This window comes from Manihot esculenta, chromosome 4, assembly GCF_001659605.2.
Source record: "Manihot esculenta cultivar AM560-2 chromosome 4, M.esculenta_v8, whole genome shotgun sequence".
NCBI classification, from domain to species: domain Eukaryota; kingdom Viridiplantae; phylum Streptophyta; class Magnoliopsida; order Malpighiales; family Euphorbiaceae; genus Manihot; species Manihot esculenta.
Window position 1 is genome coordinate 5,062,936 of NC_035164.2, and position 20,193 is coordinate 5,083,128.

Sequence of the window (20,193 nt, forward strand, 5' to 3'; positions counted from 1 at the left end):
GCAGAAGCAATACAAGTAGAAGAATTAAATCATGAGATAGCATGTGAAGCATTGAAGAAAGGGACACATAACGCCAACTTCATGGATTCCCTAATCAAGAACCTAATAGCTACGTACCAACAGCTAATGAAAAAAGCCAGGAAATGCATCAGGCTGGATGACGAGGTCCGAGCATTGAGATAGGTAAAAAGGGCGGGCCAAAAGCAAAATCGAAAGTCGAAGGGGCGAGAATATGAAGAAGACTACAAAAGCTACCAAGTCTCCCAGAGTAGGGATGATTAAAGTAAGTACAAGGATTATACTCCGTTGGATGATTCATGAATACGTATTCTAATGTGCATTAGAAAAAACGATAAGGAGGTCAGGTGTCCTACTAAGCTCAATCTAGAGAGAGTCAGAAAGAGAGATAGGACCAAGTGATGTCGTTTTCATGAAGACCACGGGCATATGACAAAAGATCACTACAAAAAAATTGTGAAATTGCGACCAAAATTAGCGACCAAAATTTTTGGTTGCTATATAGCAACCAATCAGCGACCATTCTGCTACTACATGAATGAAATAATATTTTTATTTAACAAAAAGCTCAACGACCAAAAATTGGTCGTTATTTGGTAGCTATTTAGCGACCAAATCTTAAATCGTCGCTAAATTTAGTGGAAATTAGTGGTGCAAGATATTTGCGACCATATTTGCGACGAAATTGCGACTACTTTTTTGGCGGGAATATTTTGCGACCATATTTAGCGACTAATTATTTTAGTCGCTAAATAGCGACCAATCAGCAACCATTTCATTTTTAAAATTTTAATTTAATTTTTAATTAAATTTTATTTTATTTAAAATTTTAAATTTTAAATTAAGTGATTTGAATTCGGTATACAAAATGACGTCGTTTTGATAATTTAAGAATACTCTAACCTAATCCCTAATCCTAATCCCTAATTAATCCCTAATGCCTAATAAAATTAACCCTAATCCCTAATCCCTAATACCTAATCTCTAACCCTAATTCCTAATTAATCTCTAATTCCTAACAAAACTAACCCTAATCTCTAATCCCTAATCCCTAATCCCTAATCCCTAATCCCTAACCCTAATCCCTAATCCTAATCCCTAATCCCTAATCCCTAATTCCTAATTCTTAATCCCTAATCCCTAAGAAAATTAACCCTAATCTCTAGAGGTGAGCACAAATCGGTTCAAACCGAAAGAACCGACCGTACCGAATCGATTTGAAAATTTGGTTCGATTTTTTATACATTTCGGTTCGGTTTGATTTTTAATTTTAAAATTTTTTATTATTTCGATTCGGTTCGCTTTTGATCAGAAAAAACCGAAAAAACCGAACCGAATCGATTAATGATAATAATATATTTTTTCAATAATATAGAGAAATTAAATCATGTTAAGATTAAAATATTTTAATTAAATTTTAAAATACTAAAAATAAAGTGTAAAAAATAAAAAAATTATTAAAAAAATTATTAAAAATCGATTCGATTCGGATTTAATTTTTTGAAAAATCGGTAATTTTGGTTCGGTTCGGTTTTAAATTCAAAATTTTTCGATTAGACCGAACCGAACCGAAATCACCTATACTACGTCGTTTTGAAATGTACCCTTATTTGCCCTAAATCTAAAAGTCGTGCCACTGAGTAGAGACGCTAATCTCCATTCCACGCCGCCTCACGTCACACATGCCTCTGCCTCTTCTCTGAGCACTGAGCTCCACCATTTCCAGCGGGTCCACTGTCCACCGTCCAACCAACCTCCACTCTCCTCCCGACATCGACCGATTAACCATCGCAGCTAACTCGAGTCATCGATCATCATTACGTTGTGGATGCGCGACTTAGTTAGCAATGCCGACTCCTCCTCACCTCACTGTCGCTCTCTAGTCTCTCTGTCACCGGTGGATTTGTAGTTTTCTCCCAAGGTTTTTTCAATTTCTCTAGCTTCTAACCCAAATCCTCTCTCCCAGTACTTGCTTCTTTGTGTTGTTGACATTTTTTTCGCTTTCTGATGTGTTGCATGCAAGAAGACCCTCTTCGCGGCCTCCACACAATTGTCGGTGTCGGTCGTCGCTCTCCACGCAATCGTCGGTCGTCGCTCTCCAGTCCATTGGCTCTCCGCGCCGTCAGCAACTTGGTTGTCCTCAATCCTCTGTCCCCTTGGAAACGCTGGTCCCTCTCTCTCTCTCTTTATTTTTTTTTTATTGGCTTCTCTTCTCTCTGCATTTTGAGTATTGGTCTTCGCTTTACTCAGTTTCTCCTCTATTTTCTGTTTATGGCTTCTCCTCAATTTTCATTTGTTTATTTATTTCAAACTTTTTTAATTTTTCGCGTTCTTTTCTTATTTTCCCCATCTTTGTTTGTTCGGTGGGGTTTTAGTTTAGGATGCAATTTTGGGAATTTTTCTTTCTCCCCATTGTGGATTACTGCAGTTTGGTGATGGAGTTTAAAAGTGGTTATAAGATTTTCCCAATCGAGGGACACATTGCTGGTAAGATGATTTCGGTTCAATTTGAGTACTGTTAACACATTCTTCATTAGGAATTTAACTGAGAACTAACTCAAGAATGCCATTGTAAGACTGTCTTTATTATTGGATTGATGCAACTTGGAGATATTGCCTCTTTTTAAGCAATTGGATTTGGGGCTTGAGATATTTTATCCTTGATAGCTCAATCATTTTGTTTTTTTTCTTTTGCTTGTTCATGCGATATGAATGTTTTGTGAGTATAGTTTTTATTTGTCTTTGACTTTTGTTAATGATAGAAAGGCTTAGCTGTTATTGTTGATAGTTGAGCTTTTTACACATGTTGCTGCTATTCAGATTTTGGAACATAGGATTTAGGTTTAGAATTCCAGGTGGATTATAATTTTATTGATAACCGAAAATGTTATTTTTGACTGATTTTAATAATCACACAGTCAAAAAGAAAAAATAGTCTATAATTTGACACGGATAAAGAAAAATAACATACTTTTATATAGGTTAAATAGATTTTCTTTTCAAAGGTTTAATAGAGTATTAAGTAAGAAGATAGTCTATAATTTGACACGGATAAGAAAAAATAGTCTATAATTTGACACGAATAAGAAAAATGATAAGAAAAATCAACAAGAGTTAAGTGGTAGAATATTAATTTTCAATGCTATGAATTTACTTTGTTTACGAATTATACATTCCAAATTACAAATTATTTAATGTTTTTTATTCTCAAACAATATTTAATTTGTAAAAAATAAAACTATCATAAAATATCATTTTAATTAGTATTAAAAGTATTGATATTATAATATTATTAATTTTAATATTAATATATTAAATTTATATTATATATTATTCAATTAATAGTTTTTATATTATATATTATTCAATTTATAATATATATGATAATATTAATTTTAATATTAATATATTAAATTTATATTAATAGTTTTTTAAATTAAGATTAAAATACTAAGATTAAATTAAAAATCACCTATGTTAAATTAATATTACCTTAATCAATTAATTTTAGTTAGACGACGGAATATTATGGATAAATTGCAGAGTATATGAATAGCTAAAATTATATATACTAAATAGTGTATATATTTAGAATTAAAATAATTTAATCAGTATTTTCTTGGATAAAAAGATTAAACAGCTTAACTTTATTGTAGTTTAACTTAAAAATAATTAATTAATTAATTAATTTTAATAAAATATTAATGTCTTAATAATAATTTGCTAAAATATAATATTGCATTCAATAAAAATACAGTTTTAGAAAGCACAAACCTGAACCCAACTTTCTTATCTCAATGTTCAGGCTTATCAGTTTTATTTAAAAAGATTAGGTTTATATATTTTAATAATAATTTTAAAATTAATAGTATATAAATTAGTACTTGGCCCTTCTAAAAAAATTAAATATGAAACTAAAATATATATAGTTTGATAACTTTTATATTCATTTAAAATAGTAAAAAATTAATCAATACTTAATTTATTAGTTTGTCTTAAATTATCTTTTAACTTTGAAAAATTATAATTATAACAAATTTAATGTTGGAAATTAGTTTTATTTTCAATTGTAAGAATATAATTATAACAAATTAAAATGCCTCTATTAACTCCTAAAACAAGATAAAAATAAAAAATATAATTACCATCCAGCTAATTCACTTCATTTATGTTAATATGAAACTCAACCTCATAGGCTGCATCAGGGTTTCATATTTTTTGATCCAGTGTGTTTGGATGGATTGTCCATAGCTGCATTTCATAATAAGGTAAGAAGATACTTTTGAATTGCAGCCGTTTATATTAACATGCTGTGCAGCACTGAGTGCAGCAGCAACGTGCGCATGCTGTGCAGCACTGCACTTGCTGCAAGTGTAGCAGCAAGCATCTGCTGTGCAGTGCAGCATTGCACTTGCTGCCCAGCAATGCACTTGCAGCCAGTGCACTATGCACAACAGCACTTACTGCAAATGCAGTCTGAGCTACTGTTGTGCACAACAACACTTGACCGATTGACTGTAATTAAAATCATAATCAAAATTATCTCAATTTACTTTAATTCCTCCTCCCATTTTTATGAATTTAATTTATATATTTTTACTATACATATCTTGTGTAGGAAAATGAATGCGTGATGAACTACAGGCAGCGAAGATGGGACAGCCGTCTTCCTCATTGATGCCATCATCATCTGATAGTCCTCTAGCTCATAGATCCCTTGGTGATTCACATATGGATTAGCATGATGTCATTACTCACTGACTTAAATAATATATTTTATGATATGAATTTGATACTATTTGGATCCATTATGTATTTTGAGATATTTTAAGTTTTTTAGTGTTGAACTATAGTAATGTTTTGGACTTTTAGATTGCAGAATTATGAAATGAAGTTGATGTGTATATATTGTCTTTGATGTTTTATGTATTGGAATATGTGTGTACATATTGATATTATAGCAGGTTTATGAATTTATTGAAAAAACGATATAAATTAGATTTAAATTTATTTATTAGTGACTAATTAGCCACAAAAACAAATTAAATAATAAATATTTTTTAAATTTTACTATTAATTTGCGACGAAATAGCGACTAAATGCTTTTTCCTGGTGCGATCAAATAACAACGAAATAGCGACCGAATTAGCGACTAAAACAGCGACCATTTCGCGACCAAAATGCAAATTAGCGACCAAATTAGCGACCATTTCTCGACCAAAATTTAACGACTAATTTACTTCCACCCAGCGACTAATATTTCTAATACTTAATTTGCCATGACACCAAATTAGCGACCAAAAAATGGTCGCTGATTGATCGCTAATTTAGCGACTAATTTTCAGATTGTCGCCAAAACTTTAGCGACTGGCCAAACACCGACCATTTCGTTTTGGTCGCTAACAATAGCGACCAAATCTTTCTTTTTAGCGACCAAAATTTTGGTCGCTAAATCACTGTTTTTTGTAGTGAGAGGGCAAAAAGTTGAAAGACAAGATTGAGGGGTTAATCAAGGACGAAAAACTCAAAAAATTTTCCAAAAAGAGGAGAAAAGATAGGAGATCTGAACAACTCATGAGACCACCCCTGATAGAAAACCTATGGGGATTATTATGTAATTGCAGAAGGACATAGTGATTCTAAGGAAGCCAAGAGATCACTGCAACTCAAAATTATGCAGCGAAAAAGAAATATTTATTTTCTCATTTAGGATCTTAGTGCTTTGTTTAATTCGAAAGGAAGGATAAGGAGACTAACCTTTTAGATTTGATGAAAAGAAACTGTTTCGGACTGATGGTGTTGCTTCTGAAACGAATACCCTCAATGGTATCCACATGAACGTTTCCGTCTAGAGTAGTAGCTCTCTGAACGGATGGATTAGCTATGTGCTCCAAATTTGTAACCTCAAGAAAACGATTACAAAAAACCTTTTTAAAAGAAAACGAAAAGATTTTTTATCTGTAACAGTTACAAATCGGCTACAGATATTTTAAATATTATTATCTTATAATAATAACAAATAATTAATATTAATAATAATAACATCTTTATTAATATTATTATTAATTATACTAAGGGCTCTTAGAGCATTAATAGGACGTAGCACATCAATAACGTTCTTTTGTGTGTGACCAAATAGGCTCACATTAATTGACAATAAGTCCAATCCAATAAAGTTCATAAATTATAAACAGCCTCTAACAAGACGTTATGACTACCCAATTAATATTAGGATCGATAGTCCAATAAAGTCTAATAAATAAAACATGTATTAATCCCTTTATCACACGATATCTAATTTGAATATAAGTCATGGTCAATGTCAAACTTATAATGTTCAAACTTATGATTTCTCGATCTCTAAGTAGACTGATAAAACCAAATTATATTGATCACATTATCGATTTATTTGAGCACGACCATGCATTTCTCAGTCTCACTTATCAAGGGACCCAGAAGATATTTCTCTCAAGAGAGGAATAAATTCTATCTTGATTGTTCAATATCCTCTACATAATTTCTATTATACTCAATTATAACCTTTATGATTATCCGATTAAAGGCAATGTTTGGTTATGTCAAAATATAACAGTCCTTATGTTGGAAATTATGACAATCTCAAGTCAAAGGATTAAAATATAAATATCTTGATATTCACTTATGGCAATAATCCATGTAGTAATCTCAATGTGGGTCTATCCAATACTTTATTCTCTAACAAGTATGTATGATTATTGATTTATATCAATATATACATATTCATCTCATGATTATCAATTAATAATCATACTAGTCATATTTTATTATTATCATCATAATAATAAGTAACTATAATGTTAATTATTATTATGTAACATGCAAACAAATAATAATGATAATAAAAATCTCGTTTATTAATAAACAAAATGACATATAAAAAGGTGCAAGATAATGGTGTAGGGCAAATACACTAACCGTCATGATAAGAGAAAATAAGCAAATCACAGAAGGTGTAACAGATGGTCTAGTAAGCAGGGTGAAAACTGGAAGGGACTCTTTAAGGTCTCAAAGGTTATTCGCCCAGGGTCTTATATGCTGGCCAAATTAGATGGCCGAATCATGGAGAATTTGTAATTTGAGAAAATTTTATTAATAATAGTTAATGAGGTATTTTTCTTTCATGTGTTGTGATTCGGTGACAAGAATCAATGGATTGCCTTCTTCAAAAATTTTAAAGAGCACTCATCAAAGACCAAGCGTCTGACCCATATAAATAAAGCTTCTAGGCCAATAAGTCAAAAATCTGTCAGGCCAGAAATCTAGGCATTGGACTGCAGAAATATAAACAAAAGCTTCTAGGCCAATAAGTCGATAATCCTTCAGGCTAGAAGTTCGAGCGTTGAATTGCAAAAATATAAACAAAAGCTTTTAGACCAAGAAGTTGAAAATTTGTCAGGCGAGAAGTCCGGGTGTTGGACCTTGAAAATATAAACAAAAGCTTCTAGGCTAATAAGTCAGGAATCTGTTAGGCTGAAAGACCGAGTATCGGACTCATATAAAAAAATATTCTAGGTCATAAGTCGAGAATCCGTTAGGCCGAAGGACCGGGCGTTGGACCCATTAAACAAAGGCATTGATGCCAGACCATAAGTCATAAATCTTTTAGGCCAGAAGACCAGGTGTTAGCCCCACTTTATAAGATATTTTTACAACATTTCATGATAAGTCTCAAGGCGGGAATACGCTAGGCTAATCAACCAGGTATTGGTCTCATTTCACGAGAAATGCCAAACCTCAAGGTGGGTATAAGGCAGGCCGACCTACTGAGTATTAGTTTCGCTTCACGAGAAGTTTCTAAGGCATTTAATGCTAGGCAGCAAAGCGGATATACGCTAGGCTGACCTATCGGGTGTTAGACTCGAGAAGTTTTAAGGCATTTGATACCAGGTCGCAAAGTGGGTATACGCCAGGCTAATCTACCGGGTGTTATTCCTGTTTCATAAGAAGTTTCTAAGGCATTTGATGCCCAGGCCTCAAGGTGGGTATGAACTAGATCATGCGATTAAAAACATTGGTCCCATCTCACAATGAGAATCACAGACATATGTCGCTTCTCTTATAATTACTTCCGAAGATTTAGGACTTTTTGCAAAAGAGGAAAGCCCATTGTAGGCGGACGAGACTTTTTAATGGACGAGACTTTTTGACGATTGACGAAGGCAGAACGGGCTACCAAGTGAGCAAATGAAGTTTGCAAGGAGCTTGCAAGGACTAGAAAAATTCCCAAAAACTTGTTAGGGCTAGAAAATGCACGGAACCTCAATAGGGATGGAAAATGCCAAGGAGCTCATTAAGGCTAAAAAATGCTCGGAAACTTGTCAAGGCAAGAAAATGCCTAATTATTTAATTATTTATGAAGTCTAATTAAAATAAAAAATAATACATTCGGCGTAATTGTTAGCACAAATTCATAAATCAAAAGCAATATAAATTTAAGAAATTAAAATTTCAAATCAGATAACACATTCTAAATTTTTCTACAAAATTAAGAAACTTCATCTAGACAAATACAAATCATACAAACCCAAATTGATAAATTCTATATAAATCCAAAGAAAGGAAGAGTCAAAGTAAAGTAAATCTAGATCGAATTCTCATATAGTTATAATTGAAACACTAAGAAAAAAAATATAAATTCACAATCCATTCAATAAACCTAAAAACTCCAAAAGATAAAAATTAAATTAATAATTTAGTAAATATAAATCGAGAGTGTCGAGTCACTAATATATTTTTCATTGAATGATGCTATGCAAATTATTATCACACAAACGAATCTTGAAACTAAATTTAGTTGTCGTGATATGCAAAATTGGTATCGATTAGTATTTTGTTAAGATATGTAGCTTCTAAAATATGGGATAACTAACAAAATAATCATATAAAATTTATACTCACTTAACACATGTCTTATCGATAATGAAAATGACCCCTTAACAGAAAAATATTTTTTTTTATATAATTGACTCTATTTTATATGAATAAATACATAAAAATTTATACAAATTTAACACTATTTATTTTTTTATAATTTTATTAAATTTATGTAAAAAATATTAATATTATAAGAATTTATATAATATAAGATAACTTGAAAAACAAAATAATCACATCAAATTTATACACACTATTACCACATGTCTTAATTTGATGAAAAGGACCAATCACACTAAAAACAACCTTTTTACATGTGGTACCCTCTTATTACTGGTGTTTCATGTCATAATTAAGAATTACCAATCAACGTTGAGAAGAAAACAAAGAACTTTGTATTTTTTTTTTTGAAGAAATCTCCTATTATTATTAATGGGCCACCTCTCTTCAAAAAAGTTAAAGAATATGATTATCCAGTGAAATGTCCATGGAATTTTTCTACCTCTTTTTATTAATGGATTAATTTTTATTTTACTTTCTTTTTCTCTCTCATTAATTTTTTTATTTCACGTATTATAATATTCTTGAAATAATTGAATTATTGTACATAACCGTTGTATTGTAAAATCACTTCCTCTTAAGATAGGATTACCCATAAAGCAGTTTTTCTTTACAAGAAATTATTTTTAATACTAAAGTACATGAACATATTGCATGAGAACTTATTACATGAAGCTCAACTTTCAAGCAAAGCACTCATATCTTTTGAATAAGGAGATTCACACCATGCTCAGGCTCCAAAAGCAGACCATAAGTAGGTGAGTGTCGATATTTAGGAGAGATAGTAAGTTTGAAATTAGAGAGTATGACAGCAAAAAACACTTTCAATTCTATTAAAGCCAAGTTCTGTCCAGGACACACTCGAGCTCCCAATCCAAAAGGTATATAGGCTTGTGAAGACTTGCAAGCTCCAGCAACTCCATTAGTGAACCTCTCAGGATTAAACACGTCTGCATCAGCTCCCCAATATTCAGGATTACGATGCAATGCTGGTAGCCATATCCAAATGTCCATTCCTTTTGGAACCTTCAACTCACCAAGCTTCACATTTTGCATTGCCTCTCTTGAAACCAATGTCACTCCTGGATAAAGCCTCAGAACCTCTTGGATCACCATTTTTAACTGCATGAAAAACACAAAAGTCAGTTAAAAATATGGATGCAGTGCAACTTCTCAATTTATATCTACTTATGTGAATGTATCTACCACTTTCATCTTGCTGAGCATATTGTAGTCTAGGAGCTGTTGTCCCTTACAAATCTCTAAAACTTCAAACCGAGCACGGTCTTGCCATTCAGGATGTGAAGCTAGTAACATTAAACCCCAAATTGCTGCAAGAGCAGGGGATTGGTACCCACCAAAAATCATATTTTTGCAATTGTCAATTATGAACTCATCTTCTGTTAACTTTCCAAGCTCACCATTCTTGGAACCTTCAATGATAGCTTGTAATAAGTCCTGATGAGATGTAGATCCACTTCTCTCCTTAGCTATGTCCATTATCATTCCATGGATCTCTTTTGCTAATCTCCATGTTTTTCTATTCCTTTCTATAGGAAGAAATCTTATTCACAAACATAACAACGAGTATCAGTCGTCTAAGTGATTTAGATAAAACTAAACTGTAGTATCTTGAATTCAAATTCCAATTAGACTGATTGTATAGAAAAAGGTGAAAGATATACATACCTTAGTAAAGGAATCCCAAGAGTTGTGGTTTCACCCATAGCCTTGAGGAGTTCATGACACTCGGGAAATACTTTAATTCCTTTGTGATGATCACTTCCAAATATTATTTTTGAGGAAATATAAGTAGTGAAGATTCTCACATGCTCATCCACCACTATATCAATGATTCCACCCTCACTTTCTGTGTCTATTATCTTCTCCCATGCTTTAACTAGCATACTACCAGATTCCACCATCAGATTCACCATATCCTGTATATAATAAATATTATTTTTTATTAAAGCAAATAATTTTAAATATTTGTTTATCAACTAGTTTTAATTAGCATGACAAATAAAATCCATAAATTTAATTACCTTAACCTTGTTCATGTAGAGTTGAGGGGCAATGGTCTTCCTTTGATGATACCAAACATCACCGTTTGCAGTATTAAGGCCCTTGCCTAAGAGAACTCCTCTGTCATTTTGTAGATAAGCTGGCTTTCCAAGTTCAAATGATGTGAAAATATTTATTTCTCTCACTATGCTCAGATTATTCACGTACAACAATTGTATTCCACCAAGTGCAAACTTGAATAATTTACCTGTCATAAGTAATGAACATAACTAGCAGTTAACGAAAGAAAATTGATTTAGCATCTGAAATCTTAAACTCGAATGTTAATAAAAACTAAAAATATATGAAAAAGGGGAAATTAATATGTATGAAATACCATAGTTTTTGGTCCAATGCTTGAGATAGGGTAAGACAATTAAGGGACCATCTATCTGTGGAGTTTCAGAATTTTGAGAAACCATTCTCTCCATTTCTGGTATGTTTCCCAACAGCAGAGAAGGTGGAGGACCTTTGATTCCTTGCTCTCTAACAAGCTTATTAGTTTTATAGCTCTCATGCTTCCACCACGCAACATAACATAAACAAATGACGAGAAAACTCCATAAAAGAAACATCATAGACTGAAGCATTGATAGAAATTTACACCCCAACTGTGTTGCTGGATTCATGGACGTGGCTCTTTAAATATCTGCAAGTGAATTATCTTATTTATATATAACAAAATTATGAAAAAAAATTTGTTTTTCTTAAATTATTAAAAATTTAAATCTTTTTGATATCTGGTCATTTTTATTTTTATTTTTATTTTTTTACTTTTAATCTAAGCCTGTACATGAAATATAAAAAGTTTACATAAAAAATATATTAAGTATTAGTTTTATTTGTCAAATCTATAAATTTATGTTTACTCATAATTAACGGTTAATTATATGCAAAATTTAATAATAATTAATTAATATTATATATATCATTATTTGTTGCAAGTGTTTTGCAAAATTCACACAAAAACAGTGTTTGGTTTTGGATATTCTGAAAATCCAAAATTCTTAAACCTAGCTAAGGTGGGAGAAGAAAATCAGATCAAAATGAGAACAAAACTACTAGAGGAAATGCAAAAAGAGGTGCAAAGGAAATCAAAACTATTAATTGTATTGTTTTTGTACAACTGATTTGAAACTGCATCATTATACTCCGTCAAGACTTTTAACATTAAAACAGAATAATTGATATTTTATTAAGAATTTAAATCAATATCATTTAATTAAATAAGATGATTGATATTCTGTCAAGAGTTTTAACACTAAAAAAAAATAATTTATATTTTATCAAAAATTTAAATAAATATCGTTTAATTAAAATGAAATTAAAAAAATTAAAAATTAAAATTTCTTATAAAATTTTCAAAAATTTTTAAGTGTTAGACAAATAAAAAAAGAACTATTTATAATAGCGAAAATTTCTAGTAAAAATTTATGAAAAAATTTATAAATAATTAAAATATAAAGTTAACACTTGAATGATAGAATTTGGATATACAGTCTTTTGTCGAATTTCTGAATATCATCCGTCTTTGAATTTTTTTTTCTTTAAAAAATTTATTGTGGGTTTAAGTTAAACACTTTTCTTTATCACTTGAATTCGATCTAAATCTTTTATAAAATTTAAGTTTAATTACTCTGTAATGAATTTTAAATATTATTAAATGTAAATTTTTCAAAAAATTTAAATTTTAGACATATTATTAAATTTTCTCTATGTATGCATTGAATTTTATTATTAAATTGAATTAAATTAAATTTAAAAATTAATTTTTAAAAAAATTAAAAACAAATCCAACCAAACCATAAATAAATAAATTCAAAAACAAGATAGGATTTGTAAAGATATAGCCATAAATAAATTCAAAAGCAAAAAAAAAAAAAAAAAAAGAAAAATGCTAGCGAAGGCTACAGTGCTCCCCATGAGTTTGTTAGGAGGTGTTTTGATATTTTCGAGCCATGTGGGGTCAACGTAAGACTATACCATCTCATTAATTTGACATGATGTGCTTAGCTTCTATAATTTTGTATGGCAGCTATAGCTTTTAAATTTCTATGACCGACGCTTCTCCCTCGTTTAATTAGCGTTTCAACTTTTCCGCTTTTATTGCCGATATGTTATTAATTCACGGTATCCTATTATAGAAATACAATAGCATCCATAATTATAATTAAGTTATGCAGTAAATTGAAAAAATTAATTGAATTAAATTAATTTAAAATTTTAATTTAATTTTTTATTTATTTTAATTCAATTGAATTTAATTTTTAATTTTAAAAATTTTAATTATTTTAATTTTAATTAAAAAAATAAAAAATTAAATTCAACTAATTAATAATAATAATATATTATTTTTAATAATACAGAAATATTAAATTATATTAAAATTAAAATATTTTAATTAAATTTTAATATATTAAAAATAAAAATTAAAAAATAAAAAATTTATTAAAAATTTAAATTGATGAAATCGAATCGAATTGAATCTGATCGGTTCTGTTCTATTCGATTTCTGATCAAAACCAATTCAGTTCAATTTTTATAAATACTAAAATTTCGATTTTCGGTTTATTTAGTTCGATTCAATTTTTAATCAAATTGACCGAATGATCACTCCTAATTATAATATTTATTTAGTTTATTTTATAAAAAATACTTTTATATTTTTTAATATTTAATATATTTAAAAAATTTAATTAATAAAAATTATTTTTATAAAAAAATTAAATTATTTTTAAAAAATAAAAACTATTCACATTTTAAAATTTTTATTATGATTTCTATATAAATTTATTAATATATTTTATTTTTAAATAAATTATATTATTAAAAAAATATTGTTTAAAAAATATTTTTAATAAAAAAAATTTCAAATATAAATTATTTTTAGTAAATGAACCAAGCCTTAGATTTGAAGGAATGGAACGCAATTTATATCATATAAATTTTCAACAAAATATTGAACATAAAATTATAAAATAACACAATTTTCATACAATAATACCATGATTGTTCATTTTTCATATTGAGCGCCATAGTTTTAATAACCCACTCTCAGTTAGAAGTCGGTGGGGCTGGAAAAATACTTGGAAACTTGTCAAAGTTGTAAAGGTCAGGAAGAAAGTTAGGGCTGTGAAAAGCCAATGAGGTAAAAGCCGCTCGGAAGCTCATCAATGTTGGAAAAATATACAGAAACTCGTCAAGCCTCTAAAAGGCCAGGAAGACCGTAAGGGATGTAAAAAGACAAGGAGCTCATTAAGGCTGCAAAAATACATGGAAACCCGTCATGGCTATAAAAGGCTAAGAAGTTCGCTAGGGGTATAAAAGGTTAAAAAGCTCATAAGGGCTAGAAAATGCCTGAAAGCTCATCAAGGAAGGAGAAAGCATGTCAGGGCTAGGAAATGCCTATAAGCTCGGAAGCACGTCAAGGCTACAAAATGCCCGTAAGCTCATCAAGACATTGCTATATCGCTCAGATCGATTTTTGTTAGACAAGATCTTGGACCTGACTAGTCGGTAGGGCAAGTAAGAAGAAAGCAAGGACATCATACGCTCAACTCGAACAAACAAGCCACATACCCCATATCACGAAGACAACTGTCACCTTCAAATCTAATGAACCAGAAGTTGCAGGCTACTCTCCAGCAGTACAAGACTTGGGGGGAGGCATCAGTCATGGCTCTCAGGGAAAGGGAAGAAGTCCTTGTCTCCATACCGAGGACTCATACAGAGGCAATTAAAAGACGGTTCGAAGGGAATTCCGAGGTTGAAGAAGATGAAGTAGACAATACTCCGAAAGGTGTGGACTAGAAGCTAGTACGGGTTGTTCAAAGGTACCAAAAGGAACAAGAGGAGGACTTAGGCATGAAGGATGCCTCACCTCTTTTAGAGGAAATTTTGGCAGAAACTTTCCCAACCAAGTTTAAGCTACCTTGCTTAGACAAATATGGTGGAACTGCAGATCCTAATAGCCACATGGCGATCTTCAAGGCGACCATATAGCTTCAAGATGTCAACAATTTTGTGTTATGCCGAGTGTTTCCATTAATGTTCACAGGTTTGGCTCATAAATGGTATCAACATCTGAGCCCATATTTGATTCAAAACTTTACGCAGTTTACTACATTATTTAAATCTCAATTTATTACTTGTATACCTCTCAAAAACTCTCCTCTAACTTGCGAAAGATCCGCCAAGGAGAGGGCGAGTCTTTAATGAGCATCGTCTCACGTTTCGATGCAGAAGCAATACAAGTGGAAGAATTAAATCATGAGATAGCATGTGAAGCATTGAAGAAAGGGACACATAATGCCAACTTCATGGATTCCCTAATCAAGAACCTAGTAGCTACGTACCAACAGCTAATGAAAAAAGCTAGAAAATGCATCAGGCTGGATGATGAGGTCCAAGCATTGAGAGAGGATAAAAGGGCGGGTTAAAAGCAAAATCAAAAGTCGGAGGGGTGAGAATATGAAGGAGACCACAAAAGCTACCAAGTCTCCCAGAGTAGGGATGATTAAAGTAAGTACAAGGATTATACTCCGTTGGATGATTCATGAACACGTATTCTAATGTGGATTAGGAAGAACGATAAGGAGGTCAGGTGGCCTACTAAGCTCAATCTAGAGAGAGTAGGAAAGATAGATAGGACCAAGTGATGTTGTTTTCATGAACACCACGGGCATAAGACAAAAGAGGGAAAAAAGTTGAAAGACAAGATTGAGAGGTTAATAAAGGACGAAAAACTCCAAAAATTTGCCAAAAAGAGGAGGAAAGAGAAGAGATCTGAACTCGAGGCAACAACTCATGAGACCACCCCTGACAGAATACCTATGGGGATTATTATGTAATTGCAGAAGGACCTAGTGATTCTAAGGAAGCCAAGAGATCACTCCAACCCAAAATTACGCAGTGGAAAAAAATAATCTTTGTTTCCCTTTTCAGGATTTGAGTGCTTCGTTTAATTCGAAATGAAGGATAAAGAGACTAACCTTTTAGACTTAATGAAAAGAAACTGTTTCGGACTGATGGTGTTGCTTCTGAAACGAACACCTTCAATGGTATCCACACAAACGTTTTCGCCTGGAGTGCTAGCTCTCTGAACGGATGGATTAGCTATGTGCTCCAAATTTGCAACCCCAGAAAACGATTACAAAAAACCTTTTTAAAAGAAAACGAAAAGATTTTTTATCTGTAACAGTTACAAATTGACTACAGATCTTTTAAATATTATTATCTTATAATAATAACAAATAATTAATATTAATAATAATAACATCTTTATTAATATTATTATTAATTATACTAAGGGCTCTTAGCACATTAATATGACATAGCACATCAATGACGTTCTTTTGTGTGTGACCTAATAGACTCATATTAATTGGCAATAAGTCCAATCCAATAAAGTTCATAAATTATAAACGGCCTCTAACAAGACGTTATGACTACCCAATTAATATGAGAATTAATAGTCCAATAAAGTCTAATAAACAAAACATGTATTAATCCCTTTATCACACGATATCTAGTTTGAATATAAGTCATGGTCAATGTCAAACTTATAATGTTCAAACTTATGATTTCTCGATCTCTAAGTAGACTGATAAAATCAAATGATATTGATTACATTATCGATTTATTTGAGCACGACCATGCATTTCTCAGTCTCACTTATCGAGGGGCCCAGAAGATATCTCTCTCAAAGCGAGAAATAAATTCTATCTTGATTGTTCAATATCATCTATATAATTTCTATTATACTCAATCATAACCTTTATGATTATCTGATTAAAGACAATATTTGGTTATGTCAAAATATAACAGTCCTTATGTTGGAAATTATGACAATCTCAAGTCAAATGATTAAAATATAAATATCTTGAGATTCACTTATGACAATAATCCATGTAGTAATCTCAATGTGTGTCTATCCAATACCTTATTCTCTAACAAGTATGTATGATTATTGATTTATATCAACATACACATAATCATCTCATGATTATCAATTAATAATCATACTAGTCATATTTTATTATTATCATCATAATAATAAGTAACTAGGATGTTAATTATTATTATGTAACATGCAAACAAATAATAATGATAATAAAAATCTCTTTTATTGATAAACAAAATAACATATAAAAAGGTGCAAGATAATGGTGTAGGGCAAATACACTAACCGTCATGATAAGAGAAAATAAGCAAATCACAGAAGGTGTAATGGATGGTCTGGTAAGCAGGGTGAAAACTGGAAGGGACTATTTAAGGTCTCGAACGTTATTCGCCCAGGGTCTTATATGCTGGCCAAATTAGATTGCCGAGTCATGGAGAATTTGTAATTTGAGAAAATTTTATTAATAACAGTTAATGAGGTATTTTTCTTTGATGTGTTGTGATTCAGTGACAAGAATCGATGGATTGCCTTCTTCAAAAAGTTTAAAGAGCACTCTTCAAAGACCAAGCGTCTGACCCATATAAATAAAGCTTCTAGGCCAATAAGTCAAAAATCTGTCAGGTCAGAAATCTTAGCGTTGGACTGCAGAAATATAAACAAAAGCTTCTAAGCCAATAAGTCGATAATCCTTCAGGCTAGAAGTTCGAGCATTGAATCACAAAAATATAAACAAAAGCTTCTAGACCAAAAAGTTGAAAATCTATCAGGCGAGAAGTCCAAGTGTTGGACCGTGAAAATATAAACAAAAGCTTCTAGGCCAATAAGTCAAGAATCTGTTAGGCTGAAAGACCGAGTATCGGACCCATATAAAAAAAATATTCTAGGCCATAAGTCGAGAATCCGTTAGGCCGGAGGATCGGGCGTTGGACCCATTAAACAAAGGCATTCATGCCAGACCATAAGTCGGAAATCTTTTAGGCCAGAAGACCAGGTGTTAGCCCCACTTTATAAGATATTTTTACAACATTTCATGATAAGTCTCAAGGCGGGAATATGCCAGGCTAATCAACCAGGTATTGGTCTCGTTTCACGAGAAGTTTCTAATGCATTTAATGCCAAACCTCAAGGTGGGTATAAGGTAGGATGACCTACTGAGTATTAGTTCCGCTTCATGAGAAGTTTCTAAGGCATTTAATGCCAGGTAGCAAAGCGGATATACGCTAGGCTGACCTATCGGGTGTTAGTCTCGAGAAGTTTCTAAGGCATTTGATACCAGATCACAAAGTGGGTATACGCCAGGCTAATCTGCCGAGTTTTATTCTTGTTTCACAAGAAGTTTCTAAGACATTTGATGCCCAGGCCTCAAGGCGGGTATGAACTAGGTCATGCGATTAAAAACATTGGTCCCATCTCACAATGAGAATCACAGGCATATGTCGCTTCTCTTATAATTACTTCCAAAGATTTAGGACTTTTTGCAAAAGAGGAAAGCCCATTATAGGCTGACAAGACTTTTTGACGATTGACGAAGGCAGGACAGGCTGCCAAGTGAGCAAATGAAGTTTGCAAGGAGCTTGCAAGGACTAGAAAAATTCCCAGAAACTTGTTACGGCTAGGAAATGCACAGAACCTCAATAGGGCTGGAAAAAGCCAAGTAGCTCATTAAGGCTAAAAAATACTCGGAAATTTGTCAAGGCAAGAAAATTCCCGGAAGCTTAATAGGGCTGGAAAAGGCCAAGGGCTCGTCAAGGCTAGAAAAATGTCTGGAAGCTTGTCGGAGCTCGAAAATACTCGGAAGCTCATTAGAGCTGGAAAAATACGCGGAAACTCGTTAGGACTAGGGGTGTAAACGAACCGAGCCGAGCCGAGCTTTGAAGAGCTCAAGCTTGGTTCGTTAAAATTTTTTCGAGCTCGAGCCGAATTCGAGCTTTACTCGTATCGAACTCGAGCCGAGTATTAAGAAGCTCAAGCTTGGCTCGTTTAGCAAACGAGCTTAGACGAATCGAGCTTTTATCGAGCTGAGTCGAGTTTTTATCGAGCTGAGTCTCAAATAGTTCACGAGTAATTTAATTTATTTACATGTATAATGAGTTTTAGTTTAAAACTGATAAGTTTAAAACTAAAATAATTTTAGTTAAATAAGTATATCTATAAATTAGCATGTAAACTTATAAAGATGAGTTTTTAAATCTTAATGATCTAAATATATGCAAGTTTAAGAGTATAACTAAACTATATAGACCTGAATTTTAAAAAATTCAGATTTGGCTCATGAAAGTATATGCAGGGTTTAGTTTATTTCTCTTATGATAGTAATTTCAGTTTACTTAACGAGACTGTTCACGAACCTATTCGCGAGCCTGCTCATGAACTCAGAAATGAGTCGAGCTCACGAGCCTTAACGAGCCGAATACTATGGAGCTCAAGCTTGGCTCGTTTACTAAACGAGCCTAAAAATTAAGCTCGAGCTTGGCTCGTTTAGAAATCGAGTCGAGCTCGGTCGAGCTTTTATCGAATCGAACCTTGAATAGCTCACGAACGGTTTGGCTCATTTACACCCCTAGTTAGGACTGGCCGTTAGAGCTATGAAAATACAAGGAGCTCGAAAATGCTCAGAAACTTTGTCATGGTTGAAAAAATACACGGGAACCCATCAAACGGTAAGGAAGACTGTTAGGGCTATAAAAAGTCAAGGAGGTCGTTAGGGCTGAGAAAATGCTTGGAAGTTTGTAAGGCTAAAAAAATACATTGAAGCTCATCAGGGCTGTAAAAGGCCTCGTGGACTCAGCTCGTTTCCAAGTTCATGAGTAGGGTCTTAATCAATCACATTAAATAAGCTGATATTAATATTTTAAGGGAAAAAATTGTTCGTAAATTATTCAAAATTAAATTTGATAAAAAAACCGACCAGCTTAAACTCGTTTGGTAAACGAATCAAACTTGAACTTATTAATACTTGATTTAAGTTCGAAATGAGTAAAATTTGAGTTCGAAAAAATTTTAACAAATCAAATTTAAACAGAAGAAATCTCATTTTTGCCCTTAAACTTTATGGCATGTCCAAATAAATCCAAAATCAAGTTTTGACTCAATTAATTCAAACTTTTTTGTTTAAGCTCAAATATGCCATTTTTGCTTTAAAAAATTTTTAAAAAATATATTTTTTTAAAATTTTTATTATTAAAATATTAATTATATATATATAAATATTTAATTATTTATGAAGTCTAATTAAA

General features: G+C 31.9%; 1 protein-coding gene across 1 annotated transcript; it reads right to left on the reverse strand.

Annotated features, from left to right (window-relative positions):
- Nucleotides 1-9,548: 9,548 nt before the first annotated feature.
- Nucleotides 9,549-11,676, reverse strand: LOC110613006 (cytochrome P450 714C2). Its single transcript, XM_021753906.2, has 5 exons — nucleotides 11,393-11,676; nucleotides 11,037-11,263; nucleotides 10,681-10,931; nucleotides 10,198-10,555; nucleotides 9,549-10,113 (listed from the first exon to the last, which is right to left on the reverse strand). Exons 1-5 carry the CDS (start codon nucleotides 11,643-11,645, stop codon nucleotides 9,688-9,690), a joined length of 1,515 nt encoding a protein of 504 aa, XP_021609598.1. The 5' UTR covers nucleotides 11,646-11,676; the 3' UTR covers nucleotides 9,549-9,687.
- Between the last annotated feature and the right edge of the window lie 8,517 nt (nucleotides 11,677-20,193).

What these genes read in the sequence shown, in the direction of transcription:
- LOC110613006 (XM_021753906.2), bottom strand. Translation starts at nt 11,645, where the DNA reads ATGCTTCAGTCTATGATGTTTCTTTTATGGAGTTTTCTCGTCATTTGT. An exon ending in TCTACATGAACAAGGTTAAG is followed by an intron (nt 10,932 to 11,036) that starts GTAATTAAATTT and finishes TATTATATACAG; the next exon opens with GATATGGTGAATCTGATGGT. An exon ending in CTTGGGATTCCTTTACTAAG is followed by an intron (nt 10,556 to 10,680) that starts GTATGTATATCT and finishes TTTGTGAATAAG; the next exon opens with ATTTCTTCCTATAGAAAGGA.